At 40.2% G+C, this 20,122-nt stretch overlaps 1 protein-coding gene across 6 annotated transcripts in view; it reads left to right on the forward strand.

Moving 5' to 3' along the window:
- Nucleotides 1-20,122, forward strand: part of ncoa1 (nuclear receptor coactivator 1) — a 48,463-nt gene that overhangs the window by 19,772 nt on the left and 8,569 nt on the right. For 2 of the 6 annotated variants that reach the window (XM_067483075.1, XM_067483076.1), the window contains exons 3-21: nucleotides 5,155-5,260; nucleotides 7,827-7,859; nucleotides 8,090-8,256; nucleotides 8,658-8,764; nucleotides 8,871-9,048; nucleotides 10,222-10,401; nucleotides 12,007-12,099; nucleotides 12,321-12,461; nucleotides 13,129-13,279; nucleotides 13,633-14,608; nucleotides 14,717-14,944; nucleotides 16,185-16,533; nucleotides 17,067-17,249; nucleotides 17,377-17,488; nucleotides 17,606-17,774; nucleotides 18,055-18,372; nucleotides 18,714-18,815; nucleotides 19,059-19,494; nucleotides 19,828-19,996. In XM_067483075.1, coding sequence (XP_067339176.1) covers nucleotides 5,172-5,260; nucleotides 7,827-7,859; nucleotides 8,090-8,256; nucleotides 8,658-8,764; nucleotides 8,871-9,048; nucleotides 10,222-10,401; nucleotides 12,007-12,099; nucleotides 12,321-12,461; nucleotides 13,129-13,279; nucleotides 13,633-14,608; nucleotides 14,717-14,944; nucleotides 16,185-16,533; nucleotides 17,067-17,249; nucleotides 17,377-17,488; nucleotides 17,606-17,774; nucleotides 18,055-18,372; nucleotides 18,714-18,815; nucleotides 19,059-19,494; nucleotides 19,828-19,996 — 4,181 coding nt within the window. In that variant the 5' untranslated portion in view covers nucleotides 5,155-5,171. The remainder of the gene's footprint in view (nucleotides 1-5,154; nucleotides 5,261-7,826; nucleotides 7,860-8,089; nucleotides 8,257-8,657; nucleotides 8,765-8,870; nucleotides 9,049-10,221; nucleotides 10,402-12,006; nucleotides 12,100-12,320; nucleotides 12,462-13,128; nucleotides 13,280-13,632; nucleotides 14,609-14,716; nucleotides 14,945-16,184; nucleotides 16,534-17,066; nucleotides 17,250-17,376; nucleotides 17,489-17,605; nucleotides 17,775-18,054; nucleotides 18,373-18,713; nucleotides 18,816-19,058; nucleotides 19,495-19,827; nucleotides 19,997-20,122) is intronic. The other 4 variants (XM_067483078.1, XM_067483077.1, XM_067483079.1 and 1 more) reach the window with 4 other exon arrangements.

A 20,122-nucleotide genomic window follows, 5' to 3' on the forward strand; every position in this document is an offset into this window, starting at 1 on the left:
GGGGTCAGATAATATATGCCTACAACTGCAATTACAAGATATAGGAATAATGAATCCATCTGTGGCAGTCTTGCTCAAATTTCTCACATCCTCTCTCCTCCGTCATTCACTCTGTTCCCTCTTTACCTCTTTTCTTGGTAATCTACAGTACATCATTTAGTCCCCATCCTCTACCTGATGTTCTCGTCCTCACTTCCTCCCCCCTGTTTGATTGATCCGTGTAGCTTGTGGAATGAGTAACTAAAGGAGGAGAAAGCTTTGAGAGAGAAAAAAAGACTATACTAAGGCGATAGGCAATTGTGATGGAGAGCCTGCGGAGGCGGTGGACTGGATTTCTCAGAACGCCGGCTCTGCTGTGCTGTCGCTGCTGCTTTTTCTTCTTCCTTGATCCTCCACCCTACGTCACATAGAGAGGGGGGCAGAGGTCAGAAGGGGCAACAGACTGGCCTGGTTTAGAGGTGTGTGAGTTAGACTGGCTGTTTATTTTCTCCTGTGCATTTCTTTCTTTTTGATGAGCATGAGCCTAGTATGTATGGAAGTATGACCAAGGCAGAGCTCACACTGCAGCTGTAATGTTGTTTCAGTCACATGTAATGCAGATTTGATTTTGAAAAAGTGCAAACTGAATGCAAACTGTCATTGGTCTTACAAATAACCTTTTTAAAGGTTAAGATCACTTACTGTATCGTACCAAATTTTAGAGCTTTCTTAAGCCCGGTGTTTTACAGTACTACCTCTCTGTACATGTAGATGCATCCTCTGTTATGTGTGCTGTATTTTAGGGGCAAGAAAAGCTATGCTTATTTTCCTAACCAGTGGATACAGATTTTGCCACTAACTCAGGCTTTTGAACAATGAATTAGCTTGCTGAATAGAAATGACTTTACAGTTTTGCTGCCCGTTTAAAGCAGCGGTAATATTAATGGTTGTAGTAATCATACATGCCACATTCTGCATTTTACCGTGTGTGACTGTTAAGACCTCAGCCCAGTTATGTTTGTCTCTATGTGAGCTGCAAAGTCTTTGTTCATGATATTTATGCATATGTGAAAGTTGACACTTTACTTGATATTTCTACCAATCCATATAACACATACTGGAAAGCAGGTGCTAGGTTTTCATCTCCATTACACGTTTGCTGTTTCTCAGTGTGAAGGGAGACCTGAGGACATACCATGTTCAACTTTTATCGTTCATTGATGGTCACAGATCTGGTTTTTCTCATATTAGACTAACGCTACATGGTGCTGTCTTCTGTATGTTGGTTGGACAACCACATAATTTAAAAAAAAAAGATTATTAATTTTCAAAGACTCCACACATAACAAAACATGACAATAACAGTAATCCAAACTAACACTGAAGATGCAACTAAAAAAAGTGTTTTGCATAGAGGCCGACCTATACCAGACACAATAACAAAGAAACGTCTACATAATGAAAGGTTGAAATAAAAAGTCTCTTTGCCTCATCACATAACTACCATTCATTGCCATGTTCCCTGAAGTTTAAATACTCCTTGAGTTAGTAAAAGCCTACCGAAGCCTCAAAATTAAAGACCAAATGCTAATTTTAACATCTGTATTTATTGCTTGTCAGGGACATCGAAGAAGTCTTAAGATAGTTGAAAAATGTAAATGGCACAGCACAGCAGGGAGCTCATTGTTACAGTGTTATGTGAGATGGTCACTAACACACTAAACCAAATTATTCACTTCAACTGAATGAAAGTAGCTGGAAGCATAAACAAATCACCTTTCAGCCCCCACAGTTCCTTTCTCATTTTTCTTTTTAACTGCTCCTTGTCACACTGGAGATAACAAAGTTGTGCCAGTGATCTAGTCAGTATCCAATGCTCCCTTGATAAACCAATTATAGTGACCTTATGTGCACAGTATATCTGTGGTATCTTAAAGATTTGAATGCTTACATTTACCATATCTTTCATTGAAGCCACTGTACTTCTTGCTTAACAATTTGTTTTTTTAGGGGCAGCAGTGGCTCAGTTGATAGAGCTCTTCCCAACCCCATGTCGATGTCAACTGAACCCCCAACAGCCCATCCACAGCCAAGCAGCTCCACTCCCAAGCCCGGTAGAAATTGGGGAGAGTTGCATCGAGAAAAAATAAAAATAAAATGAAGAAAATTGGAAGATAATTTTCTCAAACAATTCAGTAGAAATGTGGCTCACAACCTGAACTGAGTGTCTTGCACAAGCACACACCTAGTGCATGGGCTAAACAGGAGACTTTCTACCCTGATGTTCTGCCTGTTTTAGTTTTAGAACCTCTCAACCTCAAGTTTAATTATGGAAGGTGGAAAACGTACATACATCAATTCTGAGTAAAAATGCAGCATGTAAACACTATTCCCATAGTGAAGTAGGGATAAGGAGATATTATGAATTGGGTCTGCTTTGCTTTGCTGGACCTTGACTGCTTGCCATTGACGAATGAAAATTTATTACGAAGTTTATCAAGGTTTCCTACAGGATGATGTCAGGGTGGCTGTCCGCAAGCTGAAGCACAAAAGAAGCTGGGTGATGGAGTGGGACAATGTCCCCAAACATCACAGTAAATCTGCTATAGGACAGCTTTAGATTGACAGAATCCGCCTTTTGGAGACGTCCAGTCAGAGACCAGACCTCAACCCAATAGAAATGCTGTGGAATGACCTCGAAAGCTGTTCGACACCACACATCCTAAGAGTATGGCTGAACTGAACAGTTCAGGAAAGACGCATGGTCTAAAACTCCTCCAGCTACTGGAAGTGCTTGTTTTGTGAGGTTGTAGCTGCCAAAAGTGGTTCAACCAGTTACTAAAACCACCACCACTTTGTAAATTTAATTGGTGTGTTCAATAAAGACGAAAAAAACAATCATGACTGTTTATGTTTCATACGCTGAGAAATAATGTGTTGTTTATATAAAAGGTTTTTGGTGAAGCTCAGACCATATTTCATGTCCAATTTATGCAGAACACCAGGAAATTGCTTTACTTGACACTGTATTTTTACTCAAATGAATTTGTTTTCAGCTACGCTTGTTCAGGGGTTGATGGAAGTACTGTTTGTTTGACATTGATCAATGTGTTTTTGCAGCCTCATACAGTTGCAAAACAAGCCTTGGTTTAACGAAAATGTTGCTGATTATTACATAATTTCCAGTTTGACAGATGTCCAGGCTGCAGTAGACTGAAACACATTTGTGAGTGGACACGATCGCGAACCTTGACACAAACAAGTCCTTAATTTTGTGTGTGTCTGTTCAGTGTTGTTTCCTGAAAATATTAATTTCATGAACCTTATTTCATAAATTGCACTTCATAAAAGGTGCATTATTTATATACTGATTTCTGTCTCTCAAACTAATTAACTAACTAAACAGGCTAATTTGTATTTTCATTGAGTGCTGCAGAGGCCTTATTTTTCACTGCCGCAGATGGATCTTTTTTTAAGTGCTGTGTGTTAGCAACACAAGGAGGGCTGAGGAGGAGAGGGGCGATTTGAGGTGAAATGTAAACAAGACCAGTCAGGAAGGATTAGCGTCCTGCGAGCTGCATGGCCTTGCGGCAGCACCCAGTACAGCGTCGATGGCTTGTTTTTGCGGTTTGCGCTTGCATTCAAAACATTTTGTGTCTGTGTGTTGTGTATTCTTCCATTCTTTACAGATTTTTACTGAAACTACCACAGCATGTATGTGGTTTTACAGATGAGGAGACTTGAGTTCATCTTTTGTCATGTGCACATTTTTTCCCCCTCCTAGTCAGGATGTGTACAGTTCCCAGCAGTAAATTAATGGCCTACAAAACCTATAGTCTCTCAAATGATTTCAGCCTTGTTTTTATCCACAGACGAAATAACAGGTTAATAGTAAAATTATATACTATGTCTTTTTTTAAACCTTGCTTAAAATGATGGAAAGGCATAAATGTTGCTGATTATCTCGCAATACTGAGCAGTTATGGTTTGTAACCTAAATTAGACAGGGTATCTGAAGGTCTTTAAAAGCAGTAAAGATTTAGTGTCTGGTCTTCAGTTTTATTGCTCCTGATGTACAGGTGGAATTGAATCACATGGTAGAATCCTTCAAGCATCCTTAAAATCGGGTTTTTCATTGATATCTCTGATATCCTCGGAAGCGATACAAGTATTAAGTTTCATCATATGTGGTATTAAATGGTGCTGAAAGAGTTTCTCAGACGTACAACCTGGAGAAAAATTGTGAGCTGTGATAAGCCAGGATTTAATTTAGAACTCATCTCTTTTGTCCTTGTGTATTTGTTTGGACGATTATGTTGGTCTTAAATCCATTTCTCAAAGGAATAAAAAGCTCTTAACTTTAATACTTGGCTTCATGGATCATGTAGCATCCCTGTTAACTCTTCTCTACACACAATGTGTTTAATCAAATGTTGCAGTGTTTTCTGTTGCCTTGGTTACCATCCTGATGTAGCAAAACTAAGTGCGAGACAAATGCCAACTGAGGACTTTGCAGATAGAAAAAAAGAGAGGCGTGAATCTATTAAGCAAAAGTGAAAAGACAAATGTGAGGAATATACAAGACAAAAAGAGGTTAAGAGTCTGTGTGAATGTTATTATAGATTATATATAGCATCAGATTTAGGGTTTATATCAGAAACTGTAATTAAATTTACCAGGGGGAAAGACTAGAATTGTATTTTTTATTTTTATTTTATGTTATTATATATATATTATTTTTGTGTAATTAAAAAGTGACAGATTATTTAAAATGTGTTACACTTCTAACCCATCAGATTTTGGATTATTTGTACTTGATTAGTACATTTAGAGAATGCTGATTTAATGTCATTTCCTAATTAGTAGAGCATGTTTGAGCAGAGCACAGCACACAGAGCAGGAAGAGTGAGGACTGAGCAGAGTATAGTGAATTGATGTCATGTCTCATGCTTAAGCTGCATGTTGTAACTTAAATTTTGCATTTTTCAGCTGGACAAAACTGGCAATAAGTTTTCTCCATGTGGCATCATGCACTACTTTATAACACGTACAGCATCTTTACATACTTCAAAAATTTAGTTATTCGAGCTGAAAATGTTAGGATCAGCTCTGAGCTACACAAACCTATTCATGCTTATTTTGAGTCTGACTTTTTGGTGTGCTTCTCCTGTGTAGGTCAGTTGAAGCTGAAAATGAGTGCAGTAGGGGAAAGCCCCCTGGACCCTGCCACGCCAGAGTCGCGCAAGAGGAAGTGCTCACCATGCGACACATCAGGGCAAAGGTAAAAAAAAATAAGCCGTGTTTAGTCAGTTTCACTGTATTGTTAAGCCAACAAATAAATACAAGCTGCAGAAATTAAACTCTTACATGACTGCATGGCCACCTTTTGAACTTTAGAAAAACTTTATAACAAGATGCAAAACAACTGATTGAGAAGCAAAATCTCTACAACAAGATGTAATTGACCGAGCAAAAAATGCAACCATGGTTCTTGATCTTTAGTAGCTGGGGTGGGGGGTCTTTTACATCATACAATACTTGTTATTGTCTTGTAAACACAAAATTGGGACAAGTAGCATTTGCATGAAAGTGGATTTTAGGATCGTTAAGCTGCTGATCAGCTGTGAAATCCTGCCTTTATGTTTCTTCTAATATAAAGAATAAATATCCAAAAATCAAACCTTAATGTGCATAAATATGTCGGGTTTTTCTCCGTTTCCACAGTTAAGAGATTCCTCATCAAATTTTCATTCACTCAAATATTTGTTTTCAACACTGTGGACATCTGCAAACAAACTTTACAAAATCAACAAAATTGGTGCAAAAGGTAATATTTGCAGAAGGCTACTCGTAATAAAGAGGGAACAACAAGTTCTCAGTATAAGTGTTTATCTACCATTCAGACATATTAAAGTAAGATCATAGAAAGCTAGATGACTCTTAAATAACTACAGTCCATCTTCCTTAGAGCCTAAGACAGGTTTTTGGATGAGTGATGATATAGTGAGGATTTGGGAAACCTGAGGTGCAGAAAAGCCATCTTAGCCATATTTTACTTTGGTTTTCAGCTGAGTGAAGGCTTAGATCCTTTCTGATGGTGTCCTGTTTGTGGGAATAAGGGAAGTCTTCTGGTCCTATTAAAGGTTACCACAGGGTTTTGAACATGATTTAGGGTTGAGGATAGATAAAGCTTTAGGTTAGGGGGGAGGGTTAAGGTAGATCATGTAGTTGGTAAGGAGTGAATGTACTTTGTGGACAGTGTGTTTGTGTGAGCCTATAAGGAGCAATAGCTGATGTAAGCTGATGTAACAGCTAGCATTTCTACACCACTGACCTGCGCATTAACAGAGCAGCTTCCTCCCCCTTTTCACCCCTCCCTCACTCCCTCGGTCACCACGCCTGTGTGTTCTGGCTGGCCAATGCACTGACCTACTTTGCTGTTGTCGTCTCACTCACACATGCACACATACTGTATACACACATTTCTTTTCTTCGTGTTTACCACATACCTTACTGTAACTTGTCAGTCTAAAAGTATGTTACTGGAATATTGTGCAACATAAGGTTGTGAGAAAAGTTCAAAGAGGGTAGAGTAAGTTGTTGTTGTTGTTGTTGTTGTTGTTGTGGTTTGTTTTTTGGAACCAATTTTCACCCATGTTCATTTAATAAAAATAGGTAAAAATAAAACATTTCCATAATGTAATTTATGTAAAATCTGAATTTAAACAAATTCACTCTTGTGAAAAAGTTGCAGTCAAGGTAAAAAGTTTTTTTTTTTAACTCTATAGCATTATGGAGGATTTTTTTCCAAAGGGGGGTTTGCCATTCAAGGATTTACATGTACTTTTCCACCAATCTAAAGGTGGCAGCAACACATCTAAATGTGCAGCAGTGCAACAGCACTGCAAACAGCAAGTAAACATGCACGTCGACATTGCAGGATTAAAAATAGTGTAAAATATGCATATGTGCTTGGTTAGTTAAACATAACCACTGATAATATTAGCTGATATTAGTTTATCCTGATGTTTTCTAAATATGGTGCCCCAGGGTTCTACACTTTACACAGAGAAACCATATATTTACATTTATATTTACCATATATTGATAAAAAGTGATTTATTCAGCCAATTTTATATAAATTTCACCAGCCATTCCTTTGAAAAGCCTTAATAAGTTGTTAACTTGAGCATAGAAAATCAAGACAGTCATTTCTTCTCATATTTGTTCTAAACTTATGTGCATAAAAACACAAACAACACAATGCATTCTAACTCATATTTTTCCTGTGTGTGTGTACACACTATATATATATAGTGTGTACAATTTCAGCAGGAAGGTGCCTGTAGCTCTACTGGGGCTGCTGTTTGGCACACACTCAAGTACAGATCATCAAGCTGAAGCAAAGCCACAAACAATGCACATATTGCTTATGTCCTGCTCATGAAAACAGTTATGACAGCTGCTGAAATGCCCCACAAATGTATTAATGCCTAATGACTTTCCAGGCTTTTCAGTGCACAAGAAATAATGTAAAGCGAGTCAGAGTTAGTGACGGGACAGGACCCCTTAGGGGCCAATCAGATTTGGCTTCTATCCAGGTTCATAAAATTTTAAAAATCTTATAACTAACTCACCAACTATAAAAGACTTATAACAGATTAATTCTGGTATTTGCTCTTGTCCCAGGCAAGAGAACTATAGACCTTTTTGTGTTTGTCTTTCTATCTTACCATGTTTCTCTTGGTCATTTCCCTGAAAAATGTTACTTTATAAACTTTACTAGTGTCTAAGCACATACTCTTTAACAGTTTCCCATTTTTCTTTGCTTCTGCCTTTCCTCACAGTCACTGCCAACAGTTTGATTGTGTAATTATAAGGTAATAGCAATATTATCACCTACAGTGGCTTATCCGTATTGTTAAAATCCCCAAACACTTTATTTAAAATTAAAGATTTGTTTTCTTTATCTATTCGATGAATAACACAATTTTTAACAAACTTTGTTTGTTTTACCAAATGCAAACTGTTTGAATCTCACGTTGTGTTGACGTGAGATAAAGCAAAAACGTGAAAAAAAAGGTTCAAGTTCCCTTTTTTTTTTTTGCAGTCATGAGAAGCGGAGAAGGGAGCTGGAGTGCCGCTACATCGAGGAGCTTGCTGAGCTGTTGTCAACCAACATGGGCGACATCGCCAGTCTCAGTGTCAAGCCCGATAAGTGCCACATCCTCAAGAGCACTGTGGACCAAATCCAGCAGATCAAACGGCGTGAGCAGGGTGAGAGAACAGAAATAATTACATTAATTTATATAATGTGTGTGTGTGTGTGTGTGTGTGTGTATATATATATATATATATATATATATATATATATATATATATATATATATATATATATATATATATATATATATATATATATATATATATATATATATATATATATATATATATATATATATATATATATATACATATATACACACACTCATTATATATACTCATTATATACACACACACATTTATAAAAAATAACATAAAAGAGAATGAAAAAGTGAGCACACAAAGCTTCAATAGAATTGAAAAGTGTTGCGTGCTGAGATGCGATTTAAAATATTTTTTGTGAATATTTTCTGTGAATCACAGATGTGTGATTTGTGTTTCTTTCCTCCGGACAGAGAAAGCAGCTCTTCTGTCTCCAGATGATGAGGTGCAGAAGAGTGACATCTCTTCTAGTAGCCAGGGGCTGGTAGAGAAAGAGGCACTGGGGCCAATGCTGCTAGAGGTAAACAGCACATGCACAGTCCCACACAAACACTGACGATTTTCACCCATCACACACAATCCTTTTTTTTTTTTACTCATCCTCTCTCATTCTCCTTCCCATTCAGGCTCTTGATGGGTTTTTCTTTGTTGTCAACCGGGAGGGCCGAATCGTCTTTGTTTCTGAGAATGTGACGAGTTACCTTGGATACACCCAGGAGGAGCTGATGACCTCGAGTGTCTACAGCATCCTCCATGTGGGAGACCACGATGAGTTTGTACGCAATTTGCTGCCCAAAAGCCTGGGTGAGTGAGGGAGTGTGGGTTTGAATTGTGTGAATGCAATCTGCTGTGTGATTCTTTTCATTTTGGATTCAGGATGCCAGTCCTTTTTTTTGTTTTTTGTTTTTGTTTCAAGATATTTGGTAATTTTTAGACTCTTCATTCCATGCCAGTGAAAACCATTAGCAGGCAATAAAACTCAAAATGAGTTTTGGCAGCAAAATCAGGACAGATAATTAACTTATATTATTGATGGAAAATATTGTAGCTGTGGCAAATTTTAAGAGCGGTGAAGAAATGTAGGAGGATGAGCTGTGCTGATTTTTAATTAGTATGCTTCTAAATGCTCTGCACAAAGCTGAGAGGGATGGTAAAGTATCAGTAGAATGGCAGCATATGTGTGGGTGCATTTGAGGAGTGAAACAATGAAAAAATTACTTTCATCAGTGGTTTAATGTGTTTTTTTTATGTTAGCTACAACCTTGAGAAGCAGTTATGAAGGGGAGCCTGATGGGGGTTAAACAAGGACTTAGAAAAGTGCATTGAGAAACAAACATATCTTTTGTTGACCTTGTGATTCAATTTTTATTCTTCACTGGTTATTACAGCTCAGATTTCTACTTAGAAGCAAAGATCTCAAAGATTAAACAGATTTTTTTCTAGTAACGAAGCTGTGTTCTATGTGTCTTGTAATTTATTTTATTTTTAGGTGCTTAGATAAGACATGAACAACAAAGTTGATGTTCATGTCTTAAACAACTACAATTCTCTGGCGTATTATATATTTGGTACATACATCTACAATGTACAGATGTCCTGAACATCAGAGAGGAAGTGAATTTCATGCTAAATAAGATTTAAAATGGAGGATCCATTTGATTTAATAACTCAGCTAAAGTTTGAAATGTATTTATGCACAAAATAAGTTACACGTCATGCATCACAGAAATTGTGAACTTATCTTTAAGTAGCATGATGTTATTTTAAAATCTTAACAAGTTGGACCAAACATCCCCTTTGTTATTTTTTATATCCAATACCATCAGTTATATTTAAGGATCTCATATAATGCTTTCCCTGATGTATCCCTTTCTCTTATTGCCCAGCAATAGAAAACTTTAATTCTTTCTTATTTTCTTTACTTATTTCACCTTCATTTACTGACCTTTTTCATGTTTATGTTTTTTCTTGGTGTAGTAAATGGTGTGCAATGGCCACAGGAACCTAGCCGAAGGAACAGTCACATCTTTAACTGTCGCATGCTGAAGAGGCCACCGGACGAGGTGGATTCAGAAAATATTGAAGCTCGGCAGCAGTACGAGATCATGCAGTGTTTCACTGTGTCCCAGCCTAGGACCATGCAGGAGGAGGGAGATGGTACATGCAAACACACAATGAGTGCAGGCATTTACTACATTTACTTTGACTCGAAATCAAAGGGAGAGGCAGGTGGCTGGGTAGAGCATCAGGTTGGAATGGGATCAAATGCCATCCCATCAGGTGTGGCCCCGCCCAGCCATCAAGGGCCACCGTGGTGCTGGTCCCAAGCCCGGATAAAATGGGAGGGTTGCGGCAGGAAGGACGTTCGGTGTAAAAACACATGCCCCATCAATGTACGGAACACTGTGATGACCCCTGAAGGGACAAACCGAAAGCTGTTGATTAATTATAGTGAAAATCCATATGTTGTACACTTTTAAAGCCAGTGGAAATATATACACAAGGTGGAACCAAGGAAAGCTGATAGGAGTATGGTATATATTCTTTTTGCTTATTATGTCATGAAAAGCTATTTCTTGTCACAATTTGAAATCTGCATTAAGTTTTTTCGAAATTGGCATGTCAGCACTGCAGTGTGGTATTTTGTTCATTAAAGTTATTCTCAAATTGGAAACTGGCTAGTGTTGATTCTAGAGTTAAAGCCTGTGGAACATAACACAGCTGCCTGAGAATCTGCTGCTACAATAAATTTTCTTTCTTTTATACTGTCCTCATTTTGTTCCAGTCCTTTTCCTCAAACCTCACCAGAAATGTTTTAACCAACAAGAAGTGGTCAAAGTGCATAGACCCTTCTCATGTGACTTTTCGCCCCTGAAACTCTTATGTAGCATATAAAAACCAGGAACTGAACCATTTGTAGAAGGTAGAAAAAAGCTAAAATAAACCTAAGAACAGCTTAAACCACCTCTTGCATCGTTGTACATGCTGATGCATTCCTGCAGTTAAATCACATCTTAAAGATTCATTATATTTCTCTTTTTTAGTTTTAATATTCCCAAATCCAATTTTTGAAATGGTCCCAGGTTGACAGTTTGGTTCCGTCTGCCATGCTAAGTGGGGGGGAGTATTTGAACTTAGAACTAAAAAGTCCTCTCAAAGATTAAACAGAAACCTAAAACAGCATGTGGGCCGTTTTAGGAATTTGTCCAATTTAAAGATAAACACTGGTTTACTCGTTTAAAAAATGTGATATTCCATTAACAGATGAATACGTCCCCACAACCTTTTCTAATCTTTTCCTTTTCTTACTCGGGAACAGAAGTTTTTAGGTGATATTAAATCAAGGCTCTAGAATTTGGAAGAATTCTTAAAGAACACACCATACTTTTATGGAACCCATGCTCCATCGGCCTTGATGCCGTTGTGTGACTTACTCTCTGTAACGCAAATGCATTGTGCTTCTGAGCCTGATCTCTTTCAGAATTTTACTCCTCGTATTGTGCTACTTTCTTATTTTTATGATGTCTCAGTGTTGTTTGTATGCGTCACTGATATGATTTAGAGCTCAACACATTTCCAGGCTGTAGCCTATAGGGGAACACAGAGCACCCAGGATCAGATTAAACACGTTTTTATATTTTTTTACTGACAATGTGTGTCTGAGAGGGACATTACAAAGTTTCAAGAACTATTTTGTCAAAGTTAGATATTAGGGTTTACCTTAATATCTAATCTAGCCACATGTGTCCCCTCCCTCTTCAGATCTGCAGAGCTGTCTGATCTGTATAGCCTGTCGGAGTCCTCGCACCCAGGCTGTCAGCACTGAGTCTTTCATCACGAGGCAGGACCCTACAGGTTAAAAAGAGAAATTGGCCATTTCCATGGATATGTTGTTGAAAGTAGCAAAATATGCATAAAATGTCATGTTTTGCACATTTATTTATTTTAATAATGTATACTATATGATTTTAGAAGATATTCCAGCTCAACTGGAATGCTTTTGTGAGGGTGTGAACCCTGATGTGGTGTTGATGCTGCTGCAGATGTTAATGTGTGTGTGTGGTGCTTTCCTCCAGGGAAGATCATCTCCATAGAAACTAGTGCTTTGCGAGCGACAGGCCGGCCTGGCTGGGAGGACCTGGTCAGGAAGTGCATCTATGCCTTCTTTCAGCCACAGGGCAAAGAGCCCTCCCACGCCAAGAAGCTGCTGCAGGAGGGTGAGCAGCCACTGAGAATTTTTTAAGCTTCATTATCAGGAATCATTGACGTGCTTTCTGACACTTTCTGTCTCCACTTCATTAGCATTACAGTAGAATGTTGTGGATACTATGTTACAGTAACTTTTCATAATTGCAGCATGCATGTAGTCCAAGCTTAGGTACTGTACATATTCAGATTTATATTGTGTAATGCAAAGATTGTAAAATGAAAATATAAGGATTATAATAGAGAAAATAAACAATGAAAGTTTGTTTTACTTGCTGTTTTGTGTGCCGTTTGTAACAAATCCAATTTGTCTATAAAAGATTTAAAAAATCATTCAGTGGCTCGACCACCACATATTTTTTGTTTTCTTTTATATTAAATAATGAAAAGCAGTAAATCCTTGCATTTGAGTAGCTGAAACAATAAATTATTACTCGAGCTTTAAGAGTGAAGAGTTTTTGACTATATTCCAACATTACGTATTCCAGCTATATTTCAACACTAAGAAATAACTATGACTGTATTATAGTCTGATTTAGGCCTTAGGGGAGTCAGAGTGCTTTAGTATGCATACATATGGGGAAGGAAAGGCAGAAAATGAACAGGAGATGAGACCAAAGTCTAAACACTGTGTTTGCCTCTTCCTTCGTGTGGGTGTGTGTCCATATGTATTCCCAGCAGTGATGACCCACGGCACAGCAATCAGCCCACTGTATCATTTCACATTAAGTGATGGCACCCCGCTCAGCGCTCAGACCCGCTGCAAGTTCTGCTGCCCTACCAACCCTGATGTACAGCCCTTCATTATGGGCATTCACACTATTGACAGGTACCACACACACACACACCCACACATGCTGATGTTAAGGTTTCACATCCTTACTGCACCTGATTGTACTGTCATTGGGTGTATGTCTAACTGTACGCTACATAAAGCTGCAGAACAAAAAAGGCCTTGTGACAGATGGACTTGGATAATGGATAATAAAAAAGTGCTAAGTGTAACTGTTGTGTATAAACAGTTAAAATCTTAGCTCCACTGACAAAGATTACCGTAAAAACCTAAATAATTATTATATTATTAATTATTTATTATTAATAATGTTTGTGTGTGTGTGCTTCGGCATTGCCACTTGACTTAATCAGGCTACAGTTATGTTTTATTGTCCTTCTTTGTTCTAGGGAACACAACACTGCTAGCTCTCAGGAAAACACTAACCCCAGCCTTCCAACGACCCTTGGCAGCCTCGCCCAAACTCCCTCTCGCTCCCCAACCCTTCCTCCCAGCAGTAACTTCACTCAAGGCTCAGGCCTCACCACACCAGGCCTTCACCCCAACAACAGCAATGCCTCTTCCCATGGACCTAACCCAGCCGTACTTACAGGCTACCTGACGCCCAGTCGGACATGTCCCCAGCAGGTCAACAGCACCTCTCCTTTGAGCAGCCCACTCACAGCCACCCCTACCTCTTTTATGTCACCCAGGATGCCACGGGCCAGTCCTGGGTTAGGGGGAAGTCCTCGGGTACCGGGGAACCCCTTTTCTCCCTCCACAGCAGGCCTCCATTCTCCAACTGGGGCACTGAGCAGTGGAGGCAACCTCAACGGGCAGCAGTCGGGCAGCGATAGTAATAGTAGTGGTGGGTCATCAGGGTCCTTCTCCCTGTCCTCTCCTGTCCCTCAAAGACAAGCCAGTACACCCACCAGCTCGTTTACTCTACATCTATCAGCCAAACCCCAAGAAGGAGGAGAAGGAGCGGGAGAGGACTCTATTAAAGCCCCCCTTCCCTCTGCATCACAGCTGGGTAACCCAAGACTCAATCAGCTCCTGGAAAACAATGGCACAGGAGTTGAATCAATCAACAACAGCCTCCACTGCACATCATCACCTCATCCTCCTAACCCCTCTCCCGCCCCTCAGTGCCCTGCTTCTCACAGTACTCTAACAGAACGACATAAGATCCTCCATCGGCTGCTCCAGGACAGTAGTCCCAACGACTCCTCCGCCGCCACTGAGGAAGGAATGAACAAAAATGAAGTTGAGATCAAGAAGGAGCCACCCAACAGTCCGGCACTGAGCTCAGCAGCTCCCAGGTCCAGCTCCAGAGAGCCACAGGACCACCAGCTACTCCGTTTTTTGCTGGATACAGATGAAAAGGTGACACTTTTTAAACCTGTACTTTTCTTACGTATTTTTAATTGAGGTTATTTCAATTCAGGTCATGATTATTGTAAATACTAACTGAAACATATTTTGTTTTCAAAGGACTTGGGGGACCTGCCACCTCCATCTGCTCTCACCTTGCAGACAGTTAGGGTAAAAGTGGAGAAAAGGGGCAGCAGAGAAGGAGCAACCTGTACTGGGTCTACTCTTGCAACAGGAGGTGCATCCAAACCTGCAGGTGTTTCCAACAGCGCAGCCTGCATCAGCCCAAAGTCGAGTCCTGTCGGAGAGAACCGTCGAAACAGCCGCAAAGACAGCAGAGATTCCACGGTATTGTTATTATTACGTTGAAACACTGTTGTTCAGCAAATTTCTCGATATTGTTGAGCCTTTCCTCAACATATTTATTAGATTTACTACACAAATTTCATATGATGTCACAGCTATTATAATACATTTAAGTTTGCAGAGATCCAGTTGTAATTCTTCTTAGGGGGACAGACTGGTCACGCTAGCAAATAATCTGTTATAGTTACCTGATACATCTGTAAATTTGAAACCTAACGGGATTCTTAAGAGCAGGGATCCCCAACCTTTGTTGAGCTTCAGGACACAAAACTTAAAATTAGATTTAAAAAAAATAGTTGTCAATATATTCAATAAATTATCAGCTGTAATAACACAGTATTTAGTATATGACTTGTGGGTCACTTGTGATTGCTAGATGTATTGTGAGATGTAAGGTTTCGAAACATACTTTAAACCAGCTTTTCTGTCTTGGAGAGTTCAGGAAAAATGAAAGAAATGTCCTGAAAAACATTGTTTCATTTGTAAAGAAATTTTGACATTCACGTCTTTTCCTTTTGCTGAAAGGGAAAGTCAGATCTCCAGAGTTGGCAGCTGAAAGTAGGGTGTGTTCAGGGGCCGCATGAGGTTAGAACAGCAGAGCGAGAGTGAGAAATGTTCTAAACACCCTAAAAGTTGAGGACTTTTGAATGCTACCCAAACCATCAGAGGTTTTCGAAGATGGCGATGAAAACATAAAGCTCCAATAAAGTCACTGTTGAACATTAGTCTGACAACTTACAAAGTAGAATTAACCGATTCTTCAAATATAAATATATCCTGAAATGTTTGCTAGTAATTGATTTTCACTTTTAAGCATTTATAACCTAATGCCACTGAAGCCTACATCATCAAATATGGTTGCTTTTAACTTTACCCTGGAAGTATATCAGAAAGTTTACTTCACAATTAAGCATTACAATTATTCTCTTGAGTTTTGATCGTGCATTGGCAGTTGTCTTACAGCTGTTGTAAATCAAGTTGAACCTTTATTTTCTTGGACTTTGTCTCCACTGTAGGCTCAGCTACCAGCTGCAGCCTTTGAAGCTCTCTGGCCTTTGACCTTTCGTCTCTCCCGATCTCTCTTTAATTCATCATTTGACCCCCTTTGTCGCACTCATTTTCTTTTTTTTTTTACTCTAACATTATTCATTTTTCTGTCATGTCTCCCTCGTCGCTATCCTCTTTATTTGTTTCTGCTTCCCTCTCTGTTTCAAACACTCAGATATCAGGGGGCGTGGTTGACACGGACCCTCTCACCCAGTTGTTGCCTGGCCTGAGAGGCACAAGTGGGGCCAAACAGGGCAGTGAGGATGCAACAACCTCTGGAGGAGGCCCCCAACTCCAATCTCCAAACCCCCAATCCCAGCCCCCAGCTCAGCTCCAATCCCCTGTGCCTCAGCTCCAGTCCCCTCTGTCTCAGCCTTTTCCACATTTACATTCGCCATCACCCCAGCTCCACTCCCCCTCTCCCCAGCTCAAGCTGCAGTCACCCACTCAGCTCCAGCCCGGTGAGGCCAGCACTCCCCGCAATATAAATGTGAAGAGAGAGCCTCCCGGGACACCTAACAGAGGTACACTTTCAACTCCTCCAAGAGCAGAGTAATGTAATAAAAGCATCACAAAACTGCTACAGACTAGTAAGACGACTGAATCTCTGAGTTTGCATGTACACTGGACTTTTTGATGCAGGAACATAAAAAATAATTATTTATATTTATTCATTTTTTTAATTTCTCTATTCATTAATTTTATTATTTTTGTATTGTTCCTGTTTTTGATAGTAGTAGTGTTAGTAGTAGTAATAGTAGCACTAGTGGTGGCAGCAGTAACAGCATCAGCAGTATAATCCTGATCCACAAAGACCTGTATTTCTTCATTGTTGACACACTGTAAGGCTGATTGCCCTCTAGTGGCAATTAGTAGGCATTGCAACGTCAGCTGACCAGACATACTGTTCAACCACAGTAACTTGTTCTCCTCTTTTCTGCAACGCCACAGAAAAGTGCACAGTGTCGTATAGCTATACATTTCTAAAATTGGGAATCAGAAATTGTACTTTAAGCAAATTTGTTGCATTGTTGTTTTTGATTTGTCTTTTTCTCAGGGTTGAGTGATGGCAGCCCGTCCTCTGGTTGCCTCCTCCAGAGTCAGTCATCTTTCGACTTCTGCAATTCCCCCACACCAAGCCAGACACAGGCCCAGGGACAAGGAGATCCTTTCCAGACCCGGAAAGACAGCAGTCCCCTTGAAGAGACTGAAGTTATCAACCCTTTCAGTGCAAGCACTGGTACAGACCTTCGTTTAGTCTACAGTTTGTACTGCAGTCACAGTTTGTCATGAGAACGCTATGGAAGATTATGATGACATTTGAGGGAGCCCTGTTAACTGCACAACCCTGTTAATTTTGTTTTCAGGCCTAGCTAAGATTGATGTGGGAGATTCCCAGTTCCAACCTCTGGCTCTGTCCGACACCTTGTCTTTTGATAGTCTTGGGCCTTTACAGGCTCCTTTGGCATCACCACAAGAGTAAGTATTATTAAACACTATATATTCATTCTTCAAACTATATATTTCTGCATAATTTTAAGGTGTGGGAGTAAACTGACATTCCTTCTGACACATTATGCTTAACTGTGTGAGCAGGCAGTGTGTGCCCTGTACGTTGGATGAAGTACTCGGCCCTCTAACTACTCCCGAAGGCCGAAACGATGAGAAGGCTTTGTTAGAGCAGCTCGTCTCCTTCCTCAGCGGGTCAGATGAGAGCGAGCTGGCTGAGCTGGACAAGGCCTTGGGTATAGACAAACTTGTGCAAGTAAGTATGTGATGAAGATTGTGACACTCGAGAGCAGCATCAGAATACTCAGTAGTTAGAACAAACACAGTGTTAGCAACCTATGCTGTTCTCAGATCTGCCTTTTTTATGCCACCAATTCTTACTTCATTTTTAGCTTAAATTTATCTTTAGCATATAGTCTGTTCTAAGTATTACTTTTTGGTTCATTGAAACAAAATCTGTGATGACAAGGTGATGATAGTGATTATAAGCTATTTTTATTATTTAACTTTGTCCTGTTTTGTTTCTCTCTTTCTAGGGTGGCTGCTTTGACCCTTTGCCTCCAAACTTCCCAGCCCAGCAACCCACTGCCACTGCAGTGTCCATGGATCCTAAGCTCCCCACCTACCCCTCCCAATTTACACCATCTCCACAAGCTCAGTTTCCTCCAGAGGGGGCCACGGTGGGCCCCCAGGGTTTGGGTTTTGGAGCCCCTCGAGGAGCTTTTCCCAGTGGGACTACAGGCATGGGTCTGAGGCCAGGGATGACACGACCACAGGGAATGGGCCAACAGCTCAGGCTGCCACCCAACCAACTGCGCCTGCAGCTGCAGCAGAGACTGCAGGGCCCACAGATGGTGAGGACACGGAGGCAAAGTTTGTTTGTAATATATGTTTCATATTGTGATGCATTTATCTGTATGATAGAAGATGGAAGTGGATGCACAGACTCCTAAAGTAAAAATTGGCTTTTTCTCAACATTGAGTGCTTGTAGCTCTGTGTCAGTCTAATGTATTATAAATAATTTAATCTCATTTTGTCGATTGAATGTTTCTTTCCTCTGCCTCATCATCACTAATATTCTCTCTCGTCCTTCTAATCATATTTTTTCTGCTTTTGTCAATAATCAAATTCATCCTCTTGCCATATTAAACACCTGTCTGACATCTGTTTCTTTACATTTTCTCTGTCACTCAGCTCCAGAACAGGCTGGCAGGCATGAATACATTTCCTGCAGGGGCTCAGCATGCAAACGCGGGGATTCGGCAGGGGGTTCAACAACCTCAGATGCCCTCACAAGTGAGTCACAGATGCAGCGCACAAAGCCGCCCTCCTTAAAAAAATCACTGTTTCGTACAGTATCTGTAAGACAACCACACTAATTGTTTATAGATTCAGCTGTGTGCCAGAAATATAACTTTACTTTTTATATTCACACTGGCGTAGATAACTTTTATTGTTAATAAAATTTTTAATTTAGTTTATTGAAGCAAATACACACATGATCTGGTGTATCATGCAACCTTTATGGTCTTGTCTCAGCAGCCACCGTTGAATGCCCAGATGTTGGCCCAGCGTCAGAGGGAACTTTACAGCATCCAGCATCGCCAGCGCCAGCTTTTCCAGCAGAAAGTCATGCTGATGAGACAGAACATGGCCGGTACTCCAACTGGATCGGTGGGGCCAGCTGGAATTGGCAGGGCCCCAAAAGGCCCCACTACAACACCTCAACAACAGCAGCAACCACAGCAGCAACAGCAGCAGTTCAACTTCCCACCAGGGTACAACCCAATGACGGGAAACCCCCCTACCTCACCGAGTCATTTCAGTCCCATTTCCGGGGGCCCTCTGGACAACAAATTGTCGGGCAGAGTTCCTTTGAATAACCAGACGCTGGTGGGCGGCGTGCAGGGCCAGTTCAGCAGCACTGTAAACTCCTCAATACAGCAGGGCTTGTTTCAGCAGTTTGGAGGGTCTGGTGAGTTCCAGGAACTTTGCTGAAAAATTTAACAATCAAACAGTGCACTGCATTTTCACATCAAAGCAAATGTTGTTATTGAACACCTGTAGTGCTAAATGGTTTCACTTTATTGTAAACATAAAATGAAGCGTGTAGTTGGCAAAAGATGGACAAGAGCTTGCACATCAGTAGCATTTTAATTCGAAAATGTACAAACTGTAAAACATTTTAAGATCTAAAAGTAAAGAGAATTTTCACCCCAGATTACCAGTTGTGTCTCATTAAGATCCCACTTTGCTCTTTTTGACGAAATACAATTTAGCTAACTTTGTTTCGCCTCCTCTCTCAAAGCTATGGTCCAGCAAGACCCACCATTCCCTCCTGAGATGAGCCCGACCAGTCCGCTGTTGTCACCTCAAAACCCAACCTCACAGAGTCCTCTGCTTCAGCAAGCCACACCTCTAGGCTACGAGTCACCGGACATGAAGAGCTGGCAACAGACCAGCATGAACAGCAACAGGTTTGGAAGTTTACACATTTGTTTAAGGTGGTAAAATTCATTTCACTTTGTATTTACCAAATCTGCTCACAGTCAGGTTTCTCTATCATGTAAATGAAAAACCCGCTTACCGTAACCAGAAAGCTC

This window comes from Channa argus, chromosome 17 (genome assembly GCF_033026475.1).
Source record: "Channa argus isolate prfri chromosome 17, Channa argus male v1.0, whole genome shotgun sequence".
Classification (NCBI taxonomy): domain Eukaryota; kingdom Metazoa; phylum Chordata; class Actinopteri; order Anabantiformes; family Channidae; genus Channa; species Channa argus.